Source organism: Tursiops truncatus, chromosome 9, assembly GCF_011762595.2.
Source record: "Tursiops truncatus isolate mTurTru1 chromosome 9, mTurTru1.mat.Y, whole genome shotgun sequence".
Lineage (NCBI taxonomy): Eukaryota > Metazoa > Chordata > Mammalia > Artiodactyla > Delphinidae > Tursiops > Tursiops truncatus.
In genome coordinates, this window is record NC_047042.1 from 53877748 (window position 1) to 53905610 (window position 27863).

Sequence of the window (27863 nt, forward strand, 5' to 3'; positions counted from 1 at the left end):
CTCTCTCTCTCTCTCTCACACACACACACACACACACACACACACAATGTTAAAATTGCCCAAAACAGTTATTGAGCCTTAATCTGAAAAATAAAAGAACCAATGGAAAAATTTTAATTGCAAATCGGGCAAGTTTAAACTTTATCATAAAAGGAACAGGAATCTAAGTCTATTAAATATTTTCAGTCTTCTCAGTTCCCTCATTATTCAAAGATAGAACAAAGAAAAGAGAAATCAAGAATCTCTAGTTCTAGTGAAAACACGCTGCAGAGAACAGGAGCTATAAAAAGGCATGATTAATAGCTCAAACATAACTAAAATACCCAACTGCACAAGGGCCAGAAGGTGCAGAGACAAGTGTAGCTTTTTCTCTCATTGAGCGAAATGTGAGAACTAAAACAGACTCAATGGCCCTATGGAGATGGGCTATTCCACGAAGACTCTCCAGACAGATACACACACACACACACACACACACACACACCACCAGCAACAATAATATCTGCACCTGGAGCTGCTCTTGCTGAACACTTTCTGCAGTAAGCATATGATGCTAAAAGAAAAGCATATGGGCTTCTTCTAACCCAATTATTTCTTGAGAAAGAGAAATAACACAAACAATTAACTTTGGAATAACAGATTTTGGAAAGACTGTTTGTTGAAAACTGTTGGAAATTCAGGAACACATGGTTGATTGATTAAGTGTTAAAATATTTATTAAATATGGGAATCCACTACAAGAAAATGGAAGTTCTTCCATGGAGCTGAAGGCCACATCTAATGCTGAGCTGCGTCAGCTTAGCAAGAAGCTGAGCAAAGGAACTGATTATCACGACTGGTTTACAATGGGACCAAAAACAATAGAATGACAAAAAGTAGAGAGCCAAAAGAGAAAGGGAAAACTGAGAACTGAGGATGACTAAAAGTTTCATTAAAAGCTGTATTAAAAACCACTGATCGTATGCTTTAAAACGATGAATTTTATGGTACATGAATTATATTTCAATAAAGCTGTTATTAAAAAACTACATTAAAAATTAAGATTGTGGTCATAAACATAATTCAAATGCAGAAGAGGAATGGTCTTTGTTATAATAACTGCTACCTTTTATAAAATTCTGGGAGCCCTTCTTCCTCAACTGTCTGTTCCCTTAGATTTTTGTCTTTTGAAGTTCTTAGATTTTTGTCTTTTTTTTTTTTTGGCGGTACACAGGCCTCTCACTGTTGTGGCCTCTCCCGTTGCGGAGCACAGGCTCCGGACGCGCAGGCCCAGCGGCCATGGCTCACGGGCCCAGCCGCTCCGCAGCATGTGGGATCTTCCCGGACCGGGGCACGAACCCGTGTTCCCTGCAACGGCAGGTGGACTCTCAACCACTGCGCCACCAGGGAAGCCCGATTTTTGTCTTTTGAACATGTTTTTTAAAAATAAAATAAAACAAGCTATTAAATGGAGCATCCTATCCTCTACTAAAGTTAAAAATATAGCTTCCAACACTCAGCCTAGTTTGGGAATTATGAGTCCAAGCTTTATCTCACTGCCCGTTAAACTCTTCATGTTGTGCCCTCCCTTCCTTTCCTCACTTCCAAGCTGGGAGCAGCCCTATGAGGATACAGACTATTGAGGGCTCAACTAAGGCAGAGATGCTTCCCATCCCAAAGTAATGGAGCTGCATTGTTACTCATTTAATTAAAAAAAAAAATCCCACCTGATGTTTGAACCAATATTATATTGGGGGTTGGGGGAGTAGGAGGACAAGATTAACTTGGTTTGTTAAATTCCTGGAAAAAATGCAGTGAGACCAAAGCTGGGACCCAGAATTAGAACGAGGGTACAAATTGTTCTACCCTCCTGGAACATTTGATGCAAATCACAGCTCTTGTGAAAACAATCGAAGAAATCCAGTGATCTGTGTACACAAGAAACTGGGCAAACAGTTTTATACCAAGATATAATCATTATGGGAGCTAAAAAAACGACAACAAAAAAAAGAGCTAACATGTACGGAGCCCTTACCATAGGCCAAATGCTCAGCTACAAATTTTATGCATTTTATTTCCTTAATCCTCACAACATATAAGCTGGGCGCTATTCTTATTCCTATTTTATTGGTGTAAAAACTCAGGATTAGAGAAATTAAGTGCAGTTAGTGGCAAAGGTGGGCTTTGAATCCATGCACTCTAATTCCAGGTTCTTAAACTCTTAATCACCATCCTACAATACTTTCTTAGAAGAAAACTATATATCAGGGAGTCGTTTTACTAAAAATGAAGACTTATTCTAAAACTATAGTAGATTCGGCAGTAGTATAGTAATACATAAACACAATCATGTAGAAAAGAATCGATATGGATAACATCAAGAAAATTTTTTTTAATCTGTTACAACAAAAGATACCATGAGAATGAATAGATAAGCCACAATTTTTAAAGTATTTGCAACAGAGATAAACAATAGGAGAGAATCCATAACACACTTAAAATGCCTGTAAATCAATAAGAAAAAGACACTTGAAAAATGGGAAAAGTATATAACTAGGCCATTCAAAGGAAGAAATACAGATTACCAAAGGTGCTCTACCTCATTAGTCATCAGGGAAATGGAAAGCAAAGTAATCAGACACTATTTCACACCCATAATATTGTTAGAAATTTTAAAGTCTTATGATTCCAAATGATGAGAAAGATGGGGATACACAGAAATTCTCATGCACCATGGGTGGACTATAAATTGGTATATCGTTGTGTGATTTGTCAATATGTGGAGAAGTTGAGAAGGGACAAACCCTAAGAATCAACAATTTCACTTCTAAATATATGCCCCACAGAAACACACGCACATGTATACATTAATGGCATACACTGCTGATAACATCAAAAAATCAAGGTTGGGCTTCCCTGGTGGTGCAGTGGTTGAGAGTCCGCCTGCCGATGCAGGGGACACGGGTTCGTGCCCCGGTCTGGGAAGATCCCACATGCCGGGGAGCGGCTAGGCCCGTGAGCCATGGCCGCTGAGCCTGCGCGTCCGGAGCCTGTGCTCCGCAACGGGAGAGGCCACAACAGTGAGAGGCCCACGTACCGCAAAAAAAAAAAAAAAAAACAGGGTCAATCTATAAATGCCATTGACAGGAAAATAAATACATAGATGAGGGTAGGTTTATAAAATGGTAAGCCAGACAGCAATAAAAAGGAATGAATTCAATTACTTTACCTGCATCAAGATAAGAGACTGAAAATCAAAGTCTGTCACATTATTCTATCTATTTTTTGGTATATTTAAACTATTTCAAAACATAAGCTTTTTAAAATTAAAAAAAGTAACAAAAGTTGTCTTGAAGAAATTTTCATATGCACCTTCACGTGCCTGATTTCACTGATGCCACACATAACAGCTCAGGGGTGAGTAACACAGCCACAGAGATGTCTTTAATACTGTTGCCAAGAAAACTATAAGAAACAAAAATTAACAGCTGGAAGCTGCCAGGAGGCACGTGACTCAATCTTTAAAACCTTAGCCTGAGCTGCCTCACAGGTACTGCTAGGCTCCCCTGTAAGGAATCCTGTAGAACAGTTTTTTAAACTGTGGATCAGATCATGACCCATTAGAAGGCTCTGAGATCACTTTAATGAACCATGCCAGGATTTTTTAGAAAATGTCAAAGAACAGAGTAGAATGAAAAGCATACACTGCATGCTTCAAGGATAAGTATTGTTTCACAACACACTTGTTTTGATCTTCGGTGTATGTGTGTGTTTTCACTTGTTCATACGAAAACTTTAACACAAATGTTCATAGCAGTATTATGCATGATTTCCCCAAAGTGGAAACAACCCAAATCTCCATCAAAGTGAATGGATAAATAATGGATGTTATTCATCAATAAAAAGGAATGAGGGGACTTCCGTGGTGGTACAGTGGTTAAGAATCTGCCTGCCAACGCAGGGGACACAGGTTCGAGCCCTGGTCCAGGAAGATTCCCACATGCCGCGGAGCAACTGAGCCCCTGCGCCTCAACTACTGAGCCGGCATTCTAGAGCCTGCGAGCCACAACTACTGAGACCGCATGCCACAACTACTGAAGCCCACACGCCTAGAGCCTGTGCTCCACAACAAAGAGAAACCACTGCAATGAGAAGCCCACACACCACAACAAAGAGTAGCCCCCACTCGCCACAACTAGAGAAAGCCTGGGCGCAGCAACGAAGACCCAACACAGACAAAAATAAATAAATAAAATAAATAACTTTTTTTAAAAAAGGAATGAGGTAAAAACGCATGCTACAACATGGATAAACCTTGAAATCATGCTAAGTAACAGAAGCCAGTCACAAAAGACCAGATAGTCTATGATTCCATTTTATGAAATGTCTAGAATAGGCAAAGCTATAAAGACAGAAAGTAGATTAGTGGTTGCCCAGGGCTGGGGGTGCAGCTAGGCAGGGCGGGAGAGAGTCTGGGGAATGTGTATGGGATTTCTTTTCAAGGTGAGGAAAATGTTTAAAACTGACTATGGTGATGCTTGCACAATTGCTTGAATATACTAATAAACTCTGAATTGTACACTAATGTTAAATGGGTGAATTCTATGGTATGCAAATTATACTTCAATAATGGCCTTATAACTATATATAATGAAAATATGAATTATTTTGTTCCTGAGATTATACTAAATCAGCTGAAGCCATGTTAAAGAGTTCATTTTTGTGGGCCAGTTACTTAATCTTAACATTTTGACATGGGACCCCCTTCCTGACACAAGCCCTTACTTTCTTTTCTCATTATAAACCTACTTTCAGATCAATCCTTCATTCACACTATGATATTAATGCTTGAAAACAGCTCAGAGGGCCATCCCTCTCTAGGGTCTCTACTTATACCAAAGTGGCTATTCTCAAGTGGTGTGTTTTCTGATTTAAATCAAATGTGCATATCTTTTAGAGCATGGAGGTTTCATAGAGTAATAGTTCTATAAGAGTAGTATCTACCACCTAAGAAATAAAGGAAGCAAATATTTTTTACTCAGCATAATTCCCTGGAGTTTTGTTTGTTTGTTTTTTGCCACTTGGCATGTGGGATCTTGGTTCCCCAACCAGGGATTGAACCCGTGCCCCCTGCATTGGAAGTGCAGAGTCTTAACCACTGGATGGCCAGGGAAGTTCCAGAAAGTAAATATTTTATATTAACTTGTTAGTCCACGATAGGGAGGTAAAGATTGAGAAAAAAATAAAAATAAAACAAAATATTAGACAAGAAAGTATTGGAGGCTTAGTTACAGGGAGAAAAAGAGGATGCTGTCCTTGGTTCAAAAAAAAAATCAAAACTCCACGAACAAATATCAGAAAAACTCCTTAGCTAAATATGTCATACGAGTTCAGAACTATCAGAAATACTATATGTCACTTTCCCAGAAGACAGACATCATTGTCTTAAAGAAAATGCAGCTCCAGGCAGCAAATGCAAAGTCTGATGAATAAAGTCACACACAAAGGTTAAATAGCTTGGATTTATTTGTGTTGGGAGAGACAGGGCTAGAAACTGACATGAATGATTTTGTCACAGTGATTAAAGCAGCCGGGAGATAGCAAGGCAGCTTTATATGGTAGAATATCAGTCTGCCAATCATTGTCCAAGTTCCCACTGCTTTCTCCAGTCTTCTCTCTCCTATCCTCACGGCCGTGCCTCACACGTGAAGCAAGGGGGACAGCTACTGCAGTTCAGGTGCTCACCGTGATGGGATCCTCACAGAACCTGGGCGTTCTATATAGACAGGGTGGCTCTGTCGGGCCGGCAAGAATGTACGCGGAGGGAAAAAAAAAAATTTTTCAATAATAATAAAAAAAGAATGTACGCGGAGGGAAGGGGAAGAAAGAGGTCAGGGATAAGGTATAAATGTGGAAGGAGGCCCGTGCTCCTCTCGAACCCATCCCAACAAAAGATTTTAACAATCCGGAGGAAAGAAATACTGTGATGGTTGGAAATACATCAGAAGAACATAAATGGTCACAGAACACTTTATCTGCATCTTTGAGATTGAAAATTGAAACAAAGGCAGACCATAAATATTGGCTGAGTACCACCTATCCATCAGGCAGAGTGTTAAGCAGTGAATAAATAATGGTGAAAACGAATGACAAAGCTCCAGCCCAACATTAGAGTCCATCTCATGGGGACACCTTCTATTAACCCACCCAAACGATCAGTGCACCAATACCCCTGCACCAACAAACACACACGAGCAGGAATAATTTTATGCCAAGCCTGTGAGGCAAGTTGAACTATTAGTATACCTGTAAAAGTGCCTCGTCATTGCTCAATGCTGAGTCTGAATCCTGCAGCAATGGAGCAATGGACCCCTCTGGAAGACTCTGAGAAGTGACACGCTCAGAAATTGTGGAGGATGGACCAGACACATAACTCAGAGTTTAAGTCCAGGGGATTATGAGCAGAGAGAACAAGGAGAATGATTTTCGGAAGGCGACTATTCCAACAGCAAAGAGCAGAAGTGAAACTCACTGCAATCCACACCCAAAGAAGGGAATGAGTGAGGGACAATTTAAGGGGAATAAAAGAAACAACAAATGAAAAAGAAAAAACACATTAAAAACAGGTTTAAAGGTAAGTAGTAGAGTGGGAAGCTTGTTGAACTGTAACACATTTTGCAAATCCCAAAATAAGTCAGTCCAGCAACAGGCAACAGGGATGGTTCCCAACACTGAATATAAATAACCTTTCAGAGACTTGTTTTTACTTTAGTTGCTAAGAGAAAAAGAGGCATTTGACAGAAAGAGAGTAGGGGAAAAAATACAAAATAAACCAAGGGTCATAGGGAAAGTGAACAGAGCAAGGCTATGTTCACAGGAAAACAATAAATGGAAAGAGGCAACAGGAACGTGACAGAGCCTGAACTGAGAAATGAGAAAAGAAAGAGATGACAGAAAAGAATAAAAATAATCGACCAGGGAAAACCTGATATAACAACAGGGGTCTAGAGGCATAAGAATGGAACAGGGCTCTCTAAGTCATGGCATCAATGATGTCATCCAGTTCTCATTTGCTTTTTGAGCACTTGCTATGTACAAGGCTCTGAGCTCAACGCTGGGAAGAAATAAAAATGGGTATTTTTTTATTTATGCCCTCACACCATGTTTTTCCCTAAATTAAAATGAAATAATTCTTACCCCGTCACCCTGGGACAACTGCAAACTTCATGATTTCATAATCAGAACACTTAAAAAAAGTCCTAAAAAACTCATTAGTCAATGACCTCAAGTAGATTTCATATTAAATTGGTTAAGTTATGAATGAATAGTACCTTCCCTTCATTAATTATGAGAGAACATTGTCCATGCAAGATCATTAAGAACTCTAAGGACATCATGCTAAACTTACCTCAGAAATTAAATTAAATGAAAAATTCATAGTATCTCAGCCCCTCTTTTTACCCTGGAGGATGCTGAGGACCAACAAAAGTTGCTACACACCATGGTGAAATAGCCTCGTCTCTAGTCACTCATCCAGTCAGAAATGGCTTCACCTTTGGTGATAGCAATGAACACAACTTGAATTTTGCCCACCTTCTTATCAATCAATATCTGTCCAAGCTTTCAGGTACTTTTATGAGGAAATCAGTTTGAAAAAAAGCAATGTGCTATTTATAGCTAAACAAGCTGTATACTTTTGTAAAACATAAGAACGATTTTCCTGTCCTGCGTCAAAACTTCCATTACCTTCAAAGATGTTTACGTTTCTATCATAGTCAATAAAACTCTTTCTAAGAAATGATGGCTTGATTACTTAACACAATGGCAAATTTGTTAATGTATCTGTAAAAAAAAATTTCCCATTCTTCTTCTTAAACACTTCCCTAAAGTTTTCTTGAAAAGCACATCAAAGTACTCCTAACTATTGCTAAACTGCAGGTGATACCAAACTAATCTTGAAAATAACCCACTATTTATAGCAAATGGAGACTGACACCAAAATTATCCATCTCAATAAGAACAAATTTTCCAAACTCCCACTTACAAACACTCTTCCATTATTAACATACATTTTTTTTAAACACGTACCACATGCCATGTAAAATGAGCCTGTTGCCCATTTTGCACAAACTAAGTGTGATTTTTCAGAGCATCAGCTGTCACATGAGCTAGGAAATCAATCTTTATGTAAGTGTCATCTCCTGATCCAGGGCAGGCACAGTCTGCAGTCTGAACTACGTTAGTGGGGAAAAGAGCGGGCCCCTGAAAGCCCCCTCCCACTAGCCTGCAGAGCCTTAGACAAGACCGGTGAAGAATATGATCTTGGGGGAGGAAGGAAGGAGGGAAAATAAGGAATAAAGAAGAAGAAGAATAGAAAGGCGGAGAAGAGAATGAAGTGGAGGAAGAGGGAGGGGGACAGGAGTAGGGGGGCAGAAGGAGGAGAAAGTGGTCCCTCCCTCTGAACCAAACACTTAAAGCTCCTGAGGGCGTGGAAACAATCCCAAGGGCCATTAGAGGGAGTCTGGCTAAAACACACACAGTTAAAAAAAAAAACACGAGACCTGAGTCAAGAGTGGAGCCAACCCCTGAAACCTCAATGGGCTGAGATCAAAAACTCAGAAAGTTTCTCAGAATTTTTCAGGTTACTCTCTCTAGCTGAGCCAGGAGGATACTGGACTGAGCTGGCACAGTGGACCCAGTGGACCCTCTCTAGACTTGATTTTTTTTTTTAACTTCCCTGAGCCTCGCCTTCCACTAGCCTTTTACCCATAGCCTGCTCCTGCCCCATGGCCTGATGACCCAAGATTACTCTTCTGCAGACTGCTACGACTCCAGCCTACTCTAGGTTAATACTACCCTGCATAACCTGACTGCTAAGGATCCACAGCTAGGTTCCAGGCCAGACTCCTGACAGGATAGTCCAAAGGCATTAAAAACCCACCAGGGAATTCATGGACACCAGGTCTATGAAGGGGTAGCTCTCTGTGCAGCATCTTGCTATCTAATCCAAAGAAAGAGAAACCACTGAGAGCAAAGCTTGAGCTCTGACCAGGAGTAGCAACTGGTGTGTACCAGCCTGACCCCAAAATCCTCACCTCACTAGAGGAGGAAATGAAGGCAATTTCTCCCAAAGAACCCTGCTTAAAAGGCAAATTAAAACAAAAAAATACATAAGAATAGAAATTGACCAGCTAGGGGCATGATTCAGTGCCAAACAGAATAAGAGGTCGAAGAAAACTGTCAACTGGTTCTACTGCCTTGGGCAGAAAATTTTAAAACGACTTGCAAAATGTGAGCTCTTGAGGTCTAGCTTCAGGGAAGTATCATCGATTTCCCATCTTCAAAGAGTCATCTAATGTTCCTTACTTGGGACCAAAAAAAAAAAAAAAAATGCAGCAAAAGGGCAACTACTGCTAAGTGCTAAAATCCCCTCATACAAAATTGATTTTTAAAAAGGAGAATAAAAATGTTGATTTACCCTTACAGATGAATATGATTCTGAAACATCGTTTCAATACAAACAACAAATAGATTGTGAGACAGGATGGAGCAGGAGGAGGGAAGGATTAAAGCTCCTTACTCTTTCTCTGTCTAGCTTTAGAACTGCTGATATTTCTGAATCATGGTACAACATTTTAAATTTTATCTTCAAAATCAAGTTATATATAATACTCTGCTCTAGGGAAAACAGATTTCTGCCTTAAAAGCAACTCAGGGGCTTCCCTGGTGGCGCAGTGGTTGAGAGTCCGCCTGCCAATGCAGGGGACACAGGTTCGTGCCCCGGTCCGGGAAGATCCCACATGCCGCGGAGCGGCTGGGCCCGTGAGCCATGGCCGCTGAGCCTGCGCGTCCAGAGCCTGTGCTCCGCAAAGGGGGAGGCCACAACAGTGAGAAGCCCACGTACCGCAAAAAAAAAAGTGAAGGACACCTAGAAGCTTAAAATCAGTTTTTCTATATGATGTTTTCATATTTTTAAAAATACAGCATATTGAACTCCATTTCTGTGTCAAATAATTGTAATTATCAAAGGGGCTGTAAATTCAATATCTGAAAAGACTAAAATTCATGCATTTATTCATATGGAGCCCAACCTTATTCCAAAAAAGATTTCAGCTTGTTTTATGTGGACAATTACAAGATAAAATAAAATTTTTAAGTAGATGAGGAACCCAGGGGAGACGGAAAACTCTTTAATTCAATAAATATTTATTAAGCACCAACTCTGTGCCAGTCACTGCTCTAGGCAGTGGAGATGTGTGGTGACAGAACAGACAAGATCACTATTCTCATGTAGTTTACCATCCAGTGATGGCATACTGAAAGAAAGACAATAAACAAGTCAATCGTTAAAAAGAATGTCAGGGACTTCCCTGGTGGCACAGTGGTTGAGAGTCCGCCTGCCGATGCAGGTGACATGGGTTCGTGCCCCGTCTGGGAGGATCCCACATGCCACGGAGCGGCTAGGCTGGTGAGCCATGGCTGCTGAGCCTGCGCATCCAGAGCCTGTGCTCCGCAACGGGAGAGGCCACAGCAGTGAGAGGCCCGAGTACCGCAAAAAAAAAAAAAGAATGTCAAGTGCTAGGAAGAAAAAAGACTAATGGTGACAAGGAGGGGAGTGGAATGGGAATACTTTAGAAAAGTGGACAGAGGAAACCTGTTGAGATCACTTTTTTTAAGCCTAATATTAATTTAGTCTAACGTGCGCTTGAAAATGTGCACAGTTATGACTTCCCAGGTTGATAAATTATCACTAGTCGAGAGAGATTTCAGATGACTTTTGCATTGAAATAGGGATGATGAGAAAGAACAGGACAATGAGCTAGGAATGAAGCTGCTATGAAAACTTATGCTGGGACTTCCGCTTTGGAAGAGGACACAATTCGCCTTGAAACTTTTGGCATCCAAGTCAAGGAAGGAAACACAGTTACAAGATAGATCTCTCCTCTTGGTCACGCTGAGACACCATGTGTAATGTTCTCCAAGACTTCAATGAATAATGTAACTGGTTTCTCAGGAATATTTCTTACAATGTCCTTCAAAATATCCTTTAGAAAAGCCTGGAAGGTGAAGAGGTCAGGGAAGTGACTGAGAAAACTGATACCAATTCAGATACCAAACTCCCTTGTGACTAACTGAAATCCAAGAAGATTTAAGAAAAAATATCTTAAACCTTGAGAATACAAAGAGCTCCTAGACCCTGGGTACAAACTGGAATCCCCTGGAGAGACTTTTTAAAATACTCCCACCCCAGAATGCACTATGGAGGAATAGATGATAATTCTCCATAAATAGTTTCTGTTAAGTGAATTTCTGGCAGATTAAACTCCAACGAGTATTCAGAGTGCAGATGTTCTCTGCTGCCATTTAGAAGAAGATTCAGATATTTCCATGTGGTTAAAAGAATATCTGAGGTAGAGGTAGAAATTATACCCATTTCTAGAAATGAAGACATAGAACAAGTGTGAAACAGGACATCAATTCACCCCTGAATGAAGCTAGTGAGGGAGGAGACCAGGGCAGGGCCAAGAGTTTTAAAGAAATGTTAGGTCTGTTCCAATACATAGATGACACAGTAACCACATGTTAAATAAGAAAGATTACAAGAGGCTTATTTTATGTGGATCTCTAACATTTTCTTTGAGAATTCTTAACCCAATTCTACTACTTGTCAGTTGTATGACCTTGGGCTGGTTAATTAGCTTCCTTAAGCCTCAGTTTCCTCATCTATAAAATGGGTATAATAATATCTACCTCATAATGAGAGATAACACATTTAAATCGCTCAGCACAGTGTCTAACACATGGTAAGTATTCAGTAAATATTAATTCTTATTTTTAACTCTTTCCCTCAATATTTGCTTTCTAATGCTTTTACTACCAAAGTAAACACATCCAGCTAGATGTTCACAGAAGCTATCATTTTGGTTATTATTACATCTGTCTTTGACCTGAATGCTTTGACATCTGGGACTCTAGAGCTACTTGTTCTATGAAGACACAAAAGATATTTTGTATCTTTTCATTTGGAGAAGGATACACAAACACGGATTCCTTTTTAACATTTCATGTTTCTGCTTTATGAAACTTAAAGCAGAAGAAGAGCATGTATAATTTTGGTACTGGCAACTGGATCCCGAAATCTTTGATTTACGAAGGAAGATTATAACAATCAATGTTCACATGCAGTTCCAAAACAAAACATACATCCTTTGAGAGGTGTTTCTAACCTTTTAAATGTTAAATATCTTTATATATTCCATTCTCATTCTCAAGGTAGTAGAAATGAAGCATTCCTACCGTGTTCCGCAAGTTTCTTCACTACTATACAACTTTTAAAAACATTTTCAAGTGCTGCAAGAAATATATAGTTCCAATGGGACAGATGTAAGACATCTTTTACCCCAGTGCCATTGAAAGATATCTAAGGAAATGTTGGTGACCTCCTGTGCTAAGGCCAGGTTAGCCTAGTGCTTCAGCACATAGGCAGTGCAGTGGAGCTGAAGTGTCTGGGTTCAAATATCCTCTCTGCTACCTACCAGCTTTGTGATTTTGCAGCTAAATATTACCTGTCACATGATTCTTGTGAGGATGTAATGAGACTGTACAGATCAAAAGTATTCAGAAAACTGTTCAGCACATAAAAAGTAACCACATGAGTTACCATTTATTAAATATTACTAAATATTTTAGTGTATACTATAACATGACAACACTATTATAAGTATTTCTCTTTTCCTGGTTTTCTCTTTCCTTCCTCCTTCTTGCCATTCTCAAGGTCTCTTCCTCTTCTTCTGCCCTCCCCCCACTCTTTTTAATAACATCCTTTTTCCCTTTGGGGCTTATGCATAATCCTCAATGATAAATGTGGCAATATCTGGGCCCCACTGGAGTTATAGAGTACTACTAACCCTATATGACAAGAAGGCAGACCTCCCTCCATGTACTTTTAGAAGGGGCTTTAATCATTAAAAATTATAGAACACTTGACATTCTTTGAAATAAGAGGAAAGAAATAAAACTTAAGGACAATTTGTATCATCCCATAAGCTTTTAGAGTCATTCATAGTCTTCCATGTGTAGCTGTAAAGAAGCAATGAAAGACAAGATTCTTCTGTGCACAGAATGCATGGTAAAACCACTGGGCAGAATTTCAAAGATGCCCAAAAGAAATATATACAAATTGGGATCTCATAGACTAAAAGCAAGATGTAAGGAAAACTCCTACAATTCTAAATTTTATTTTCCTTTAACTATTTAACTGTAAGAGAAGGTTGACAGGAGAATAAAAATGTGCTGGGAAATGTCTCCTTCCTATTTATGTCAGTGGAACAAAGTTTTGATTGGTGGCAAACTTTATCAATATTGAGCTACTTAGGTTTAACAAATGCACATTAAGGAAAAAAGAAGATGTTTGTGCTATCCTTGCAAAATACTTCTAAAGCTGTAATTCCTAGGAGTCCTTTTCCGCCAGGGAAGCAGTACTGCAGACAACTTATGGTTAAGCTGACTCAGTGCTCCCAAGTGAAACAACCCAATTTTAAGTACAGCTCATCCATGCTTAGGCATATGGATAATTATATTCATAAGAACAGAGCACAGGCACTTCCCTGGTGGCACAGTGGTTAAGAATCTGCCTGCCGAAGCAGGGGACATGGGTTCAAGCCCTGGTCCAGGAAGATCCTACATGCTGCAGAGCAACTAAGTCCACGCACAACAACTACCGAGCCTGCGCTCTAGAGCCCGTGAACCACAACTACTGAGCCTGCGTGCCACAACTACTGAAGCCCCCCGCCTAGAGCCCGTGCTCTGCAACAAAAGCCACCGCGATGAGAAGCCCGCGCGCTGCAACAAAGAGCAGCCCCCGCTCGCCGCAACAAAGAGCAGCCCCCGCTCGCCGCAACTAGAGAAAAGCCTGTGCACGGCAACGAAGACCCAACGCAGCCAAAAATTAATTAATTAATTATTTATTTAAAAAACGAATGGAGCACAGCTACTGCTTGCCATCCTGCGACCATCTTGCATTTCCCCATTCATTACTGATTATCAAAACTATAATAAATGGTAGATCTATGTTCTTGGCACTTGACTACTTGAGAAGCTTACAACACCTTCCAGGGAATGAGATAGAAAAATAAGTAGCCCCTCTATTCACCGGCAATAAAGACTTCTGACAAAAAGAAATTCTGCTACTTGTAGAGAAAAGCAATTACTGGCTGCAAAACAAATTATTGAAAATGTATGGGGTGACCACACAGCAAAGTAAACCGCCAAATAACCTCTGATGCTACAGTAAAACTATCATGCCTGGCTAGCAAAGAAGGAGTAACCATTAAGGTGCTCACTCTTAGAAACAGGAATTATGTGATCATCAGTATCAAACCAACAGTAGGACTCAGTAGGTGATATTTTGCCCATATGGGTGTCCAATTAAAAATATATTTTATCCTATTATCTGCAACATACAATTTTTTCAGCACAAAACATTTCAAGTCAGAGGAAAGGAAGACTGAAATACTTTGAATATTCTAGCTCTGAGTGCTATTTTACAGGGCTGAAATTACTTCAGACTAGGCAGACGAAGGACAGCAAGGTTACCCACAATCAAATATAATTTCTTTGACTACCATTTCTAGACCTTCATGGCACAATAAGCTTTCAGTACGGGCTGATCATCTGATTCAGGATAAAAATAAAGTATGCGTTCAAGTAACTGGCCAGATAGTACAGAAATCTTTTACAATATGGACTCATACAAACAGAATGATTATTTCACACCAATCAAACTGCCAGTATTTCCACAGAACTAAAATATTAAAATTTTTTCCAAAAATATAACTGTGCAGTTCCATTTAGTGATGAAAACTGAAGTAAGGACACATTAAAAGTAAAATTAAGATGTCTTATACCATCACAGTTCTAGGTTAATAGCTCTATCTTACCTGGTGAGAAGTGATTCTTGAATGAGATTAGATGACTTATAACATTTCTTCCATCTCTACAACTGTTAAGATGCCACTTATGTAAATTCGAGTAATTTGTAACTTCTGGGAATGTGTTAAATTCAGGTAATTAGGGCACCATTTTGCATTAAGGCAATGTCATAAAATTTCTAAACAGTACTCAAGCAGCCTGGGGGAGTTAATGTTATTTAACAAAAACTCATATAGTGCTTACAGAATATGCAGCACTGTTCTAAGTGCTTTATAAATATTAACTCATTTATACTAAGCAGCAAAGTATACTTAGTAACTAAGTTCTTACAAGCTTAATGAGTATGTGAATTGGCATTTAACAATGAATTAAAGTGAACAACCACTTTCACTCAGCCTTTGAAATTAAGATAATTCATTTCTGGGACTTCCCTGGTGGCGCAGTGGTTAAGAATCTGCCTGCCAGTTCAGGGGACATGGGTTCGATCCCTGGTCTGGGAAGATCCCACATGCCGCGGAGCAACTAAGCACCCGCGCCACAACTACTAAGCCTGTGCTCTAGAGCCCGCGAGTCACAACTACTGAAGCCCACACGCCTATAGCCTGTGCTCTGCAATGAGAAGCCCATGCACCGCAATGAAGAGTAGCCCCCGCTTGCCGCAACCAGAGAAAGCACACGCACAACAACGAAGACCCAATGCAGCAAAACAAAAAGATTATTCATTTCTAACAATTAGGGTTATTCCACGGCAACATGAATCTGGTCAGTAACTCTCCTTACTGAAATCCTTGAATCGCTTTCAGGACAAGTCCAAATTCCTCAGCAAGTCATGAAGGTGCTGCAGCATCTATTTTCTGGTTTCCTGTTTTGTTTCATCTGTCCCTTAAATCCTAACTATTTGCAGTTTAAAATGTGTCTTGATGTCACATGCCCATGTACCTCCTGCCCCTTCTGTTTGATATGCCCACCCCTTCCCTTTAATTTGGCCACTTCCTACTCACCCTCAAAACACAGCTCAGGTAACACCTCTCTCTGAGAGCCCTGACTGCTCACCTGAGTTAAGCACTGTCTTTTCTCTTCCACAGCTCTCTGTGATCACCTCCAGAAAATCACACACAAGTACAGAGTGTAGTTGCCTATCCATTCATCCGTCTTCCTACCTGTCTGCAAATTCCTTAAAGGCTAGAACTGGGTCTTTTATCTCTTAATCCCCAGGGTCTTGCAAAAAATTGGTACACAGTATGAGCTCAAGTATATAAATGCCTTTTTAATAAACAAATAAACAAATCAATATATACCTTTGTGAGCTGATAGAAAAACATCCTAATTTTATTTCTGAAGTAGAAAGGAAGTTGCTAAACATATTTATGAGTATAAATTATGTCTATTTTAATCACCAAAGAAATAACAAGGTCCATACAGAATTAACTTATGTTTTGGGGTTCAATGACAGCTCTCAACGAAACAAGAAATGACAAATTGCAGGACCACTCCTTAGTTTCCTAACTGTAGGAAGTGTTGGCTTATGACAACTAAGTCTTTACAACTCTAACTGCCAGATTCAGTCCTACTAGTCAGTAATCACTAACTGTAGTTGAGGAGCATGGTAAACTGCTACAGCTCCCAGGTGATCCAGGCATCCAACCAGATGCACTATGTATACCTCACCATGTGAGATAATTGCTTGTCATAATTACTTTGATGATAAGACAGGATCTTCACTGTCATTTCTGACTTGAATGAATAATCTACTCACACTGTTTAACCTAAATCCTACCGATTCATTCACACCTCACCAAAAGCCAGAGTCATTCTTCTCAATAGTGAGGTTTATTCTTATAGGAAGTAGAAGCTGCACAGGCCCCAAGTATCTTCTGCCCCAAGTAGAGAAGCCTAGGAACCAAAAAATCTACAGAAGTGGTATTTCAGAAATGGGGAGAAAAAGGAGGACTGACTGCCTGTTGTCCAAGAGTGGTGGTCTTTACCAACACAGAGAAGGGCAGAGGGTACCTAAAGACATCACCAGCATGAGACAGAGACTCCGGAGTTTAGAGGTGCAATCCTGCAGCATTTTCTGCATCTCTACTTTCTTCCTCTCTGAGAAACTCCTTGTGACTTGTTTTAAAGCACTGTCTATATCAGTAAAAATTCAGATTGTGAAAGACTCTACTGGATAAAAGACCCCACATCTTCAACGAATAAATTGCATGGAAAAAAGCAAGGAAATGGAGGGGGAAACCATGCATTAAAGAGACTTTAAAATCAAAAAAAAACCTAATTGCAGTTTATAGACATTATCTGGGTCCCGGATCAAACAAACTTAAATATATATATAGTATTTATATATTTTATATATTTACATATATTTAACACATTTATATATTTAATACATATTAGCTATGATAATATCATGGTTACATTTTCTAAAAAATCTTCATCTTTTAGAGGTGCATAGTGAAATTTTATAACTGAAATGATATGATTTGCTTCAAAATAATACAGAAAGGGAGAAAAAATAGGTAGGATGTGGATAAAACGAGATTGGCTATGAGATGCTAATGGTTGAAGCTGGGAGTCCATTATAATTGTCTACTTTTGTGTGTGTGTTTGAAATTTTTTATAATCAAAAGTTGTAACTGAGCATGAGAATATTCCTCTACAGAAATAATTCTAATGCATTGAAAAATAAGACAGTGTCCTATGCTTTTTCAGTCTTACTATGGAAAAAAGTCAAAATGGAAAAGGTTAATTCAAACATTAATTCAAATAAGTAAATAAAATTCAAATAAAAAATAAATAAAATAGGTATTTACCAAACAATTCAAATGATGGGATTCTTCATTAATGCTTGGCATATTAGATTTTCTACTATAATAATGTAACTAATGGATATTACTATAACCCTTTAAATTAATTTCTATCATGTTAAAATGTTAACAGAACTAAGTACTTGGCTACAAATACAGATTTAAGTAGTATTTTTCTATTTTTACTTATTTTACACTTACAGATAAATTACTGAGTATCACATCATCAAGATACATTTTAAAATATTAAGAATATATTTATACATGTGAAAATGTTCAGCTTGCCTTTGCTTCAGTGAAGTGTGCAAAATTTTCAACTACATGAACAAGTTCTACCTTAATATGTACTTACAGGTGGGTGAACTGGTTGCCAGATTGATACATGTAAATACAAAAAATGCTTACATAGCCCCCAAATATTTACTTATTAACCAGTAAATTCAAAATAATTTTCAAGTATATCTGTGGATGTGTGATATTGACCTAAATATGGGTAAACGGCAGTTAGATTTTTATTTAAAACCATACTTTATAAATGCCCAATAAGCAACAGGGCCCTAATTACACCCAGAGGACTGCTACCAATGAAGAAAGGGGGGAGCCGGACACCTTTTCTGGAAGGTGGAGGTGAATGGGTACGTCTCTGATGTCCACAAATTGAGTGAGCTGAGAACCTTGCAGTTCAGCTTAATTTTAAGGTTTGAGTTTAGTTAGGGATGTCTAGGCTTGTTTTTCCAATTTTCCTACAGTACCAATCTTGGCTTAAATCACATAAAGTCTTCTCTCTGAAAATTAAAACAACCACAACAACAATAATGATGATGCAAATCCTGCTCAAATATTATATCCCTTCTTGCCTATGCATGGCTTTTGCCTGGCAGAGGTGAGAGGGTCTCCGCCCCTTCGCTCAGGTTGCCACACAACTGGAGGCAACCCGCACAAAGCAAAGCCCCCGGCCTGTGGCTCTTTTGGGGTTTGTTGCCCCTTTCTCTTCTTTTTTGCACAGGGAGCGCCACGCATGACTCGCATTAGAATTGCACTGGTTTCACCCAAGACATTGCATCTCCAGGGCAACGGAGAGCAAACGCGGGGTCGGGGTGGGCCGGGCCGCGCGGAGGACCACCCCCATCACCACGCCTCTCACCTGCCCGCCGCCGGGGTCGCCCCGCACCCGCGTATCGAGCGCGTCGTGCCCAGTTTCGTCTTCGCCCGAGCTGTAGATGAGCCGGAGTGGCACGATGCTCTGGCGCTCCAGGAACCGGTTTTCTTCCCTCCTCTCCAGCTCCGTCAACGAGGCGTCTCCTCCAGGCAGGAAAGGGGGAAGGAGGAATTGGGGAGAAAAGGCGAAAATAATTACCCTGACCCACAATCGTCCATCCTGCGGTCCAACGTCTCCCTTATGAAGATCCCACCTCCCCCTCCCGGACCCCATCTGGTAAGGATGCAGAGACACAAGACGCAGAGCCTTGGACCAGCTAATCTGACAGCATCCAGGATCGGGGCCCAGAAGCAGAGCACCCCTCTCCCATCCTCCTCATTCCTCTTTTACTTCAGAAGAAAAACAGGCATTTGACCTAAAGCTTCTAATGCATCCACACCGTATTTTTGCTTCACTTCTCTCCACCCTTCTAAAAAAACAAAAAAATCTCCCTACGCACTCGGGAAATGGGGATGCCTCTTTACGAATGCGCTTGAGGGCTGCAAAGATGCCCGGAAAATGGTACGTCCTGGAGCCACAGAGGGCGGCGAACTTACCTGCCCGGCCGCAGCCCGCCGGGGGACAGGTCCCCAGGGCGCAGAGCAGCAAGAAGGGCACGGATACAGCCGCCGCCGCCTGCATGGTGCAGCCGTCAGCCCTCCTCGCCCGAGACGCTCAGCTCCTCATGCCCGGGCAGCCGCGTCCGGATCCCGCGCCCCGCGGCCCCGGCTCGCCTGGGCCGCCCCCTCCCAGCCTCGGCCGGTGTTGCGGCGACCGCGGCGCTGCAGCCTCCACCGCGGCGCTGCCTCAGTGCTGCATTGTGCTCCGCGGGAGCTTCCGTTGGCGGGGGGAGCGAGCGAGTGCTGCATTGGGCGGTTGGCTGTAGCTAAGTGGTTTCTAGCGCCACCCACCTCATCCCCTGGCAGAGGTTCCGGCGGGCGACGAGAGCTCGGCGGGGAGCGAGCGCCGGGTGCACTCTCCTCCGTGCGCGGGCAGGGGCGCGCGCACGAGAGTCAGCTGGGAAATGTAGTTCTCTCTCCACTTCGCGCTCATCTCCAAGACGGCGCGGACTGTCGCGACCTCGTGAGTACAGGGTCATCTACAAACTGGAGACGGGGGGGGGGGCGGAAAAGGTCGAAAGAAAGAAAGGTCATCGCTGGCAAGGCCTCCGGGCACCAAGCATGCCCGAATGCGCCGACGCGGGAGCCGGGATTCAGGCACTGCGTCCCCAAAGAACTGTAATGTTTCCTGCAGATTTAGTAGTTAATTTAAATTATTACCAGGCAATCATGCCCTCAAGAGTACATGGTAAGTTAATCATTCAACAAACATTGTTTGAGCACCTACTATGTGCATGGCAGTTGACAAGAGCAAGGGACACAACAGTGAAGGACACGGGTATGAGGCAACTGCTGTCAGATATATTGAGTGAATACCGTTTTGTACAGTACAGAGATGTTTTCCTCCTTCCCTGGAAGAATTTTTTTTTTAGTCCCTGCCTCTATTGACATGGTTTCAAGTCCATGCACCATCATGGTGATTTGAAAATACTCTCCGGTGTGTCAGTGTCCCAGCCCAATTGTGTTAGCCAGAATTAAATACAACTTAGACATGGTTTCCTAAGCAAACAGTAGAGAGGGACTCTTTTTTCTGTTATCCTAAATTCTTGCCTAAGAGAAAAATCTGTCACATTTCAGTAACCACATCTCACTGAGCTTATTGTCACTTCAAAAAATTTCCCCCAAATCTTCAACTAATGAGACCCTTAGGAATTCTATATATGACATGCAACTGAAGCCTGAATAAGGACTACGAAATTTCAATAGTACACTTTAGACTTTGATGCAGAAGTTTCCATAATAGTTACAGTAAAATAAAACTAGAACCCAAGGGCCTGGAAAAGCCCTTTACCTTCATTCCCTGCATTATGGACCCAAATCCTTACCCCAGTTCTCTCAGTTGGGAGAATTAATTTTACAGGTTTTGTAACTGTTCTGCTTCTCTAAGTATACCCCACAATTTTTAAATTTAACTATTTTGCTGTTTTGAACAATACCTCCCTGCGCATGTGTTGTGAGCATTTCTCTAAGGCAGATACCAAAACAAGAAATTGCTTGGTTCACAGGGTTTGCGCGTTTTTTAAATGTAATAAATACATGCCTTTAAACCATTCCATCTCCCTGGGACAGAATGGACCTCCTAAGAGGCAAGGTAAGTGAGAAGATTCCTCTGGCACTAAGCTACAGTTTCCCAAGCAATGTGTTATGGGGGCAGAGGAGTGGGAATAAGCTTGTCTCAGTAGCACTTCAAAACACAGCATCCCATCCTATAGGGACACAATCTCCTTTGAATCTCTTGGAAGGTAGTGCATTTCGGGCAACATCTTTCCTATTTCATATATATATCTACATATTTGTGGGAATTTTGCTGTTTTTCTTCTTTCATTTGATTCCCACTAGCTAGTTCATTAACACATTTCTCACCTCGCATATTTCTCTTTTTTTTGATGAGAATATTTAAGTTCTATGCTTAGCAAATCTCTATTTAATACCGTTTTCATCAACTGTAGTCACCATTTTTTACATTAGATCTCAGATATTATTCGTCTTATAGCTGAAAGTTGGCATGCTTTTACCAACCTCTGTTTCCCCCATTCCCAGCCTCTGGTACCCACGTTTCTACTCTCTATTTCTATAAGTTTTACTTTTTTTTTATTCCACATACAAGTGATATCATGCAGTATGTCTTTCTCTGTCTGACTTATTTTACTTATAATGTCTTCAGGTCCATCCATGTTGCCACAAGTAGCAGGATTTCCTTCTTTCTTATGGCTGAATAATATTCCAGTGTGTGTGTGTGTGTGTGTGTGTGTGTGTGTGTGTAGATACACAACCCTATATATATATATATATATATATATATGGGCTTGGCCAAAAAGTTCGTTCAGTTTTAAGTAAAAATAAGACACATTTTTCATTTTCATGAAGAACTTTATTGAACAACGTAGTCCCTAACTGAACGAACTTTTTGGCCAAACCAATATATATACACACACCACTATTCCTTTATCCATTCATTTGTTGATGGACATTTCAGTTGTTTCCACATCTTGGATAGTGTGAATATGCTGCAATGAACATGGGGCTGCAGCAGTTTGGGGGGAAGCTTCCACTCCAGCCCCGCCACACCAAGAGTTAGGAGTTACAGGTTTGGAGAGAAACTAAAGCCATAGTTTTTGACCCCCTGAGGCTAACCCTGATTCATAAGGCTACCTGCACCTCTGGATTTTGGATTCACAGATCAAGTCCAAGCCCATTCTTATGTCACCATCAAGGCCCCCAAAAGACATTCTCACTACTTCTGTTTGTTTTTGTACATTTTATTAGAAAGAACTATAAAATAGCCATTTAGACACTTTACCTCTTCATTATGCAAATATAAATGAGATGTAATATAGGAAACCTTTGTTTTCATATAAGAATAAGTCTGTCCAGTTTCTGCTATACATTATTAAGGTTTCATTCACAGAGCCAAAAAAAGTATGTCTTCTTTGCAAAAATGTCTGTTTAGTTCCTCTGCCCATTTTTAATTGGATTATTTGTGGGTTTTTATCTTTGTTTTGTAGGGTTTTTTGTTATTTTTTGTGTTTTGTTTTATTTTGTTTTTTTGCTATTGCATTGTATGAGTTCTTTATATATTTTGGATATTAATCCCTTATCAGATACATGATTTGCAAATATTTTCTCCCATTCAGAAGGCTGACTTTTCGTTTTGTTGATGGGTTCCTTTTCTGTACAGAAGCTTTTTAGTTTAATGTGTCCCACTTATTTATTTTTGCTTTTGTTGCCCATGCTTTTGGTGTCAATTCCAAAAAGTCATCACCAAGACCAATATTAAGGAGCTCATCCCATATGTTTCCTAGTTTCAGGTCTTAGGCTTAAGTGTTATAAGTTTCCAGTCTTACATTTAAGTCTTTAAGCCATTTTAAATTGATTTTTGTGTATGGTATAGAATAGGGGTCTAGTATCATTCTTTTTCATGTGGCTGTCCAGTTTTCCCAACATCATTTACTGAAGAGACTGTCCTTTCTCTATTGTATATTTTTGGCTCCTTTGTTTTAAATTAATTGACCATATATGCATGGGTTTATTTCTGGGCTCTCTATTCTGTTCCTTTGATCGATGTGTCTGTTTTTATGCCAATACTCTACTGTTTTGATTACTATTGCTTTGTAATATTGTTTAAAATCAGGAAGTATGATGCCTCCAGCCTTGTTTTTCTTTCTCCATGTTGCTTTGGCTATTTGGGCTTTTTGTGGTCCAATACAAGTTTTAGGATTTTTTTGTTTATTTCTGTGAAAAATGTCTTTGGAATTTTGATACAGATTACATTGAATCTGTAGTATGGACATTTTAACAATATTAATTCTTCCAATCCATGAACAAAGGATACCTTTCCATTTACTCGTGTCTTCTTTGATTTCTTTCATCAATGTTTTATAGTTTTCAGTGTACACATTTTTTACCTCCTTGGTTAAACTTATTCCTAGTTATTTTATTCTTTTTGATGCAATAGTAAGTGGGATTGTTTTCTCCATTTCTCTTTCTGAGAGTTAATTATTAATGTAAAGAAATGAAATTAATTTTTGTATTTGATTTTGTATCAGGTTTGGCTTGCAGGTGATGCTGCCATAAGCCCTCAGAAACCCATAAGATGTCAGATTGAAAAGAGTGCAGTGTTAGGAACCCAACAATCTTGTCAGTGTGAAGTCCTCCAAGATGCAGGCCATAAAACACTTAAAGAAGTAAAGGTATTTTACAACCCAAACAACATTGCAATATGTTGATACTGATTGAGACTTGTCTGGAAGGCTGCTTTCCACTTGCCTCCTTGTTATAAGAGGTTATAAGCACCCTGCTCCAGGGAGCTGGTTCAGAAGATCAGAGGTCAGTGGGATCCAATAACTCATGGGTAGACCAGTCTGTGACTCTACTGTGGCCACAGATACAAATCAAAGAGGAGATCAAAAAATACCTAAAGACAATGAAAATGAAAACACAATGATCCAAAATCTGTGGGTGCACCAAAAGCAGTTCTAAGAGGGAAGATTATAGCAATACAAGACTACCTCAGGAAACAAGAAAAATCTCAGGTAAATAACCTAACCTTATGCCTAAGGCAACTAGAGAAAAAGGACAAACAAAACCCAAAGTTACTAAAAAGAAAGAAATCATAAAGATCAGAGCAGAATTAAATGAAATAGAGACTAAAAAAAGAAAGAAAGAAAAGAAAAGATCAATGAAACTAAAAGCTGGTTCTTTGAAAAGGTAAACAAAATTGATAAACCCTTAGCCAGACTTATCAAGAAAAAGAGGGAGAGGGCCCAAATCAATAAAATCTGAAACGAAAAAGGAGAAGTTACAACCGACACCACAGAAATACAAATGATCATAAGAGACTACTGCAAGCAACTATATGCCAATAAAATGGGCAACCTAGAAGAAATGGACAAATTCTTAGAAAGGTACAATCTCCCAACACTGAACCAGGAAGAAATAGAAAATATGAATAAACCAATTACCAGTACTGAAATTGAATCAGTAATTTAAAAACTCCCAATAAACAAAAGTCCAGGACCAAATGGCTTCTCAGGTGAATTCTACCAAACACTTAGAAAAGAGTTAACACCTATTCTTCTAAAACTGTTCCAAAAAAATTGCAGAGGAAGGAACACTTCCAAACTCACTCTGTGTGACCACCATCACGCTGATACCAAAACCAGACAAAGATACCACGAAAAAACGAAAGTTGCAGGCCAATATGACTGATGAACATAGATGCAAAACTCCTGAACAAAATACTAGCAAACAGAATCCAACAACACATTAAAAGGGTCATACATCATGATCAAGTGGGATTTATCCCAGGGATGCAAGGATTTTTCAATATACGCAAATCAATCAATGTGATACACCACATTAACAAATTGAAGAATAAAAACCAAATGATCATCTCAATAGATGCAGAAAAAGCTTTTGACAAAATTCAACACCCATGTATGATAAAAACTCTTCAGAAAGTAGGCATAGAAGGAATCTACCTCAATATAATAAAGGCCATATATGACAAACCCACAGCTAACACCATACTCAAAGGTGAAAAGCTGAAAGCATTTCCTCTAAGATCAGGAATAGGACAAGTATACCGACTCTCACCACTTCTATTCAACATAGTTTTAGAAGTCCTAGCCACAGCAATCAGAGAAGAAAAAGAAATAATAGGAATCCAAATTGTAAAAGAAGTAAAACTGTCACTGTTTGCAGATGACATGATGCTACACAGAAAATCCTAAAGACGCTACCAGAAAACTACCAGAGCACATAGGTAAAGTTGCTGATTACAAAATTAATATACCAAAATCTGTTGCATTTCTATATGCCAACAATGAAATATCAGAAAGAGAAGTTAAGGAAACAATCCCATTTACCATCTCATCACAAAGAATAAAATACCTAGGAATAAACCTACCTAAAGTGGCAAAAGGCCTGTACTCCAAAAACTATAAGACTCTGATGAAAGAAATTGAAGATGACACTAACAAGTATAAAGACATACCTTGTTCTTGGATTGGAAGAATCAATATCATTAAAATGACTATACTACCCAAGGCAATCTACAGATTCAATACAACCCCTGTCAAATTGCCAATGGCATTTTCCACATAACTAGAATGAATAACTTAAAAATTTTTATGGAAACACAAAAAGCCCCAAATAGCCAAAACCATCTGAAGAAAGAAGAATGAAGCTAGAGGAATCATGCTTTCTGACTTCAGACTATACTACAAATTACAGTAATCAGAGTGGTATGGGGCTTCCCTGGTGGCGCAGTGGTTGACAGTCCGCCTGCCGATGCAGGGGACGCGGGTTCGTGCCCTGGTCCGGGAAGGTCCCATGTGCCACGGAGCGGCTGGGCCCGTGAGCCATGGCCACTGAGCCTGCACGTCCAGAGCCTGTGCTCTGCAACGGGAGAGGCCACAACGGTGAGAGGCCCGCGTACCGCAAAAAACAAACAAACAAACAAAAAACAACAAAATGGTATGGTACTGGCACAAAAACAGACATATAGATCAATGGAACAGGATACAAAGCCCAGAAATAAACCCACGCATCTATGATCAATAACTCTATGAGAAAGGAAGTAAGAATATACAATGGAGAAAAGACAGTCTCTTTAATAAGTGGTGCTGGGAAAACTGGACAGCTACATGTAAAAGAATAAAATTAGAATATTCTCTGACACCATATACAAAAATGAACTCAAAATGGATTAAAGACCTAAATGTAATACTCAATACTCTAAAACTCCTAAGGAAAACATAGGGAGAACAACACTCTTTGACATAAATCGCAGCAATATCTTTTTGGATCCACCTCCTAGAGTAATGAAAATAAAAACAAACAAACGAAAAACAAATGGGACCTAATTAAACTTAAAAGCTTTTGCACAGCAAAGGAAACCATAAACAAAATGAAAAGACAACCTACAGAATGGGAGAAAATATTTGCAAATGATGCAACCAACAAGGGATTAATGTCCAAAATATACAAACAGCTCATATGACTCAAATCAAAAAAACAAATAATGCAATCAAAAAATGGGCAGAAGATCTAAGTAGACATTTCTCCAAAGAAGACATACAGATGGCCAACAGGCACATGAAGAAATGCTCACCATCACTAATTATTAGAGAAATGCAAATCAAAACTACAATAAGGTATCACCTCACTCCAGTCAGAATGGCCATCATCAAGAAGTCTACAAAGACTAACGCTGGAGAGGGTGTGAAGAAAAGGGAACTCTCCTACACTGTCAGTGGGAATGTAAATTGGTATAGCCATTATGAAAAACAGTACAGAGATTCCACAGAAAACTGAAAATAGAACTACCATACGATCCAGTAATCCCATTCCTGTGCGTACGTCGGAAGAAAACTCTAATCTGAAAAGATACATGCACCCCAACGTTCATAGCAGCACTATTTACAATAGCCAAGACATGGAAGCAACCTATATGTCCATCAACAGATGAATGGATAAAGAAGATGTGGTACATATATACAATGGAATATTACTCAGCCATAAAAAAGAATGAAATAATGCCATTTGCAGCAACATGGATGGACCTAGAGACTATCATAATAAGTGAAGTCAGACAAAGACAAATATTATATGGTATCGCTTATATGTTGAAAAATTATACAAATGAACTTATTTACAAAACAGAAACAGAGTCACAGATGTAGGAAACAAACTTATGGTTACCATGGGGGAAGGGGAGGAGGGATAAATGGGGAGACTGAGATTGACATATACACACTACTATATATAAACAGATAACTAATAAGGACCTACTGTATGGCACAGGGAACTCTACTCAATACTCTGTAATGACCTATATGGGAAAAGAATCTAAGGAGTGTATATGTATATGTATAACTGATTCACTGTGCTGTACAGCAGCAACTAACACAACATTTTAAGTCAACTATACTCCAATAAAAATTTTAAAAAAAGAAAAGAAGATATGGTGTATGTATACACACACACACACACACGCACACACACACAAACACTGGAATATTACTGAGCTGTAAAAAAGAATGAAATAATGCCATTTGCAGCGACATGGATGGATCTAGAGATTATCATACTAAGTGAAGTAAGCCAGGCAGAGAAAGAGAAATATCATATGATATCACTTTTATGTGGAAGCTAAAGAAAAATGATATAAATGAACTTATTTACAAAACAGAAATAGACTCACAGGCATAGGAAACAAACTTATGGTTACCAAAGGGGATGGAGGGTTGGGAGGGAATAAATTAGGAGTTTGGGATTAACATATACACACTACTTGGTATAAAATAGTTAAACAACATGAACCTA

The 27863-nt window shown here is 39.7% G+C and overlaps 1 protein-coding gene across 4 annotated transcripts in view; it reads right to left on the minus strand.

Annotated features, from left to right (window-relative positions):
- Nucleotides 1-19798, minus strand: part of ADAM22 (ADAM metallopeptidase domain 22) — a 244114-nt gene extending 224316 nt beyond the window's left edge. For all 4 annotated transcript variants that reach the window (XM_073809746.1, XM_073809745.1, XM_073809744.1 and 1 more), the window contains exons 1-2: nt 19473-19798; nt 18862-19019 (exon numbers count right to left, since the gene is read on the minus strand). In XM_073809746.1, the coding sequence (XP_073665847.1) occupies nt 18862-19019; nt 19473-19557 (243 nt within the window). In that variant the 5' untranslated portion in view covers nt 19558-19798. The remainder of the gene's footprint in view (nt 1-18861; nt 19020-19472) is intronic.
- Between the last annotated feature and the right edge of the window lie 8065 nt (nt 19799-27863).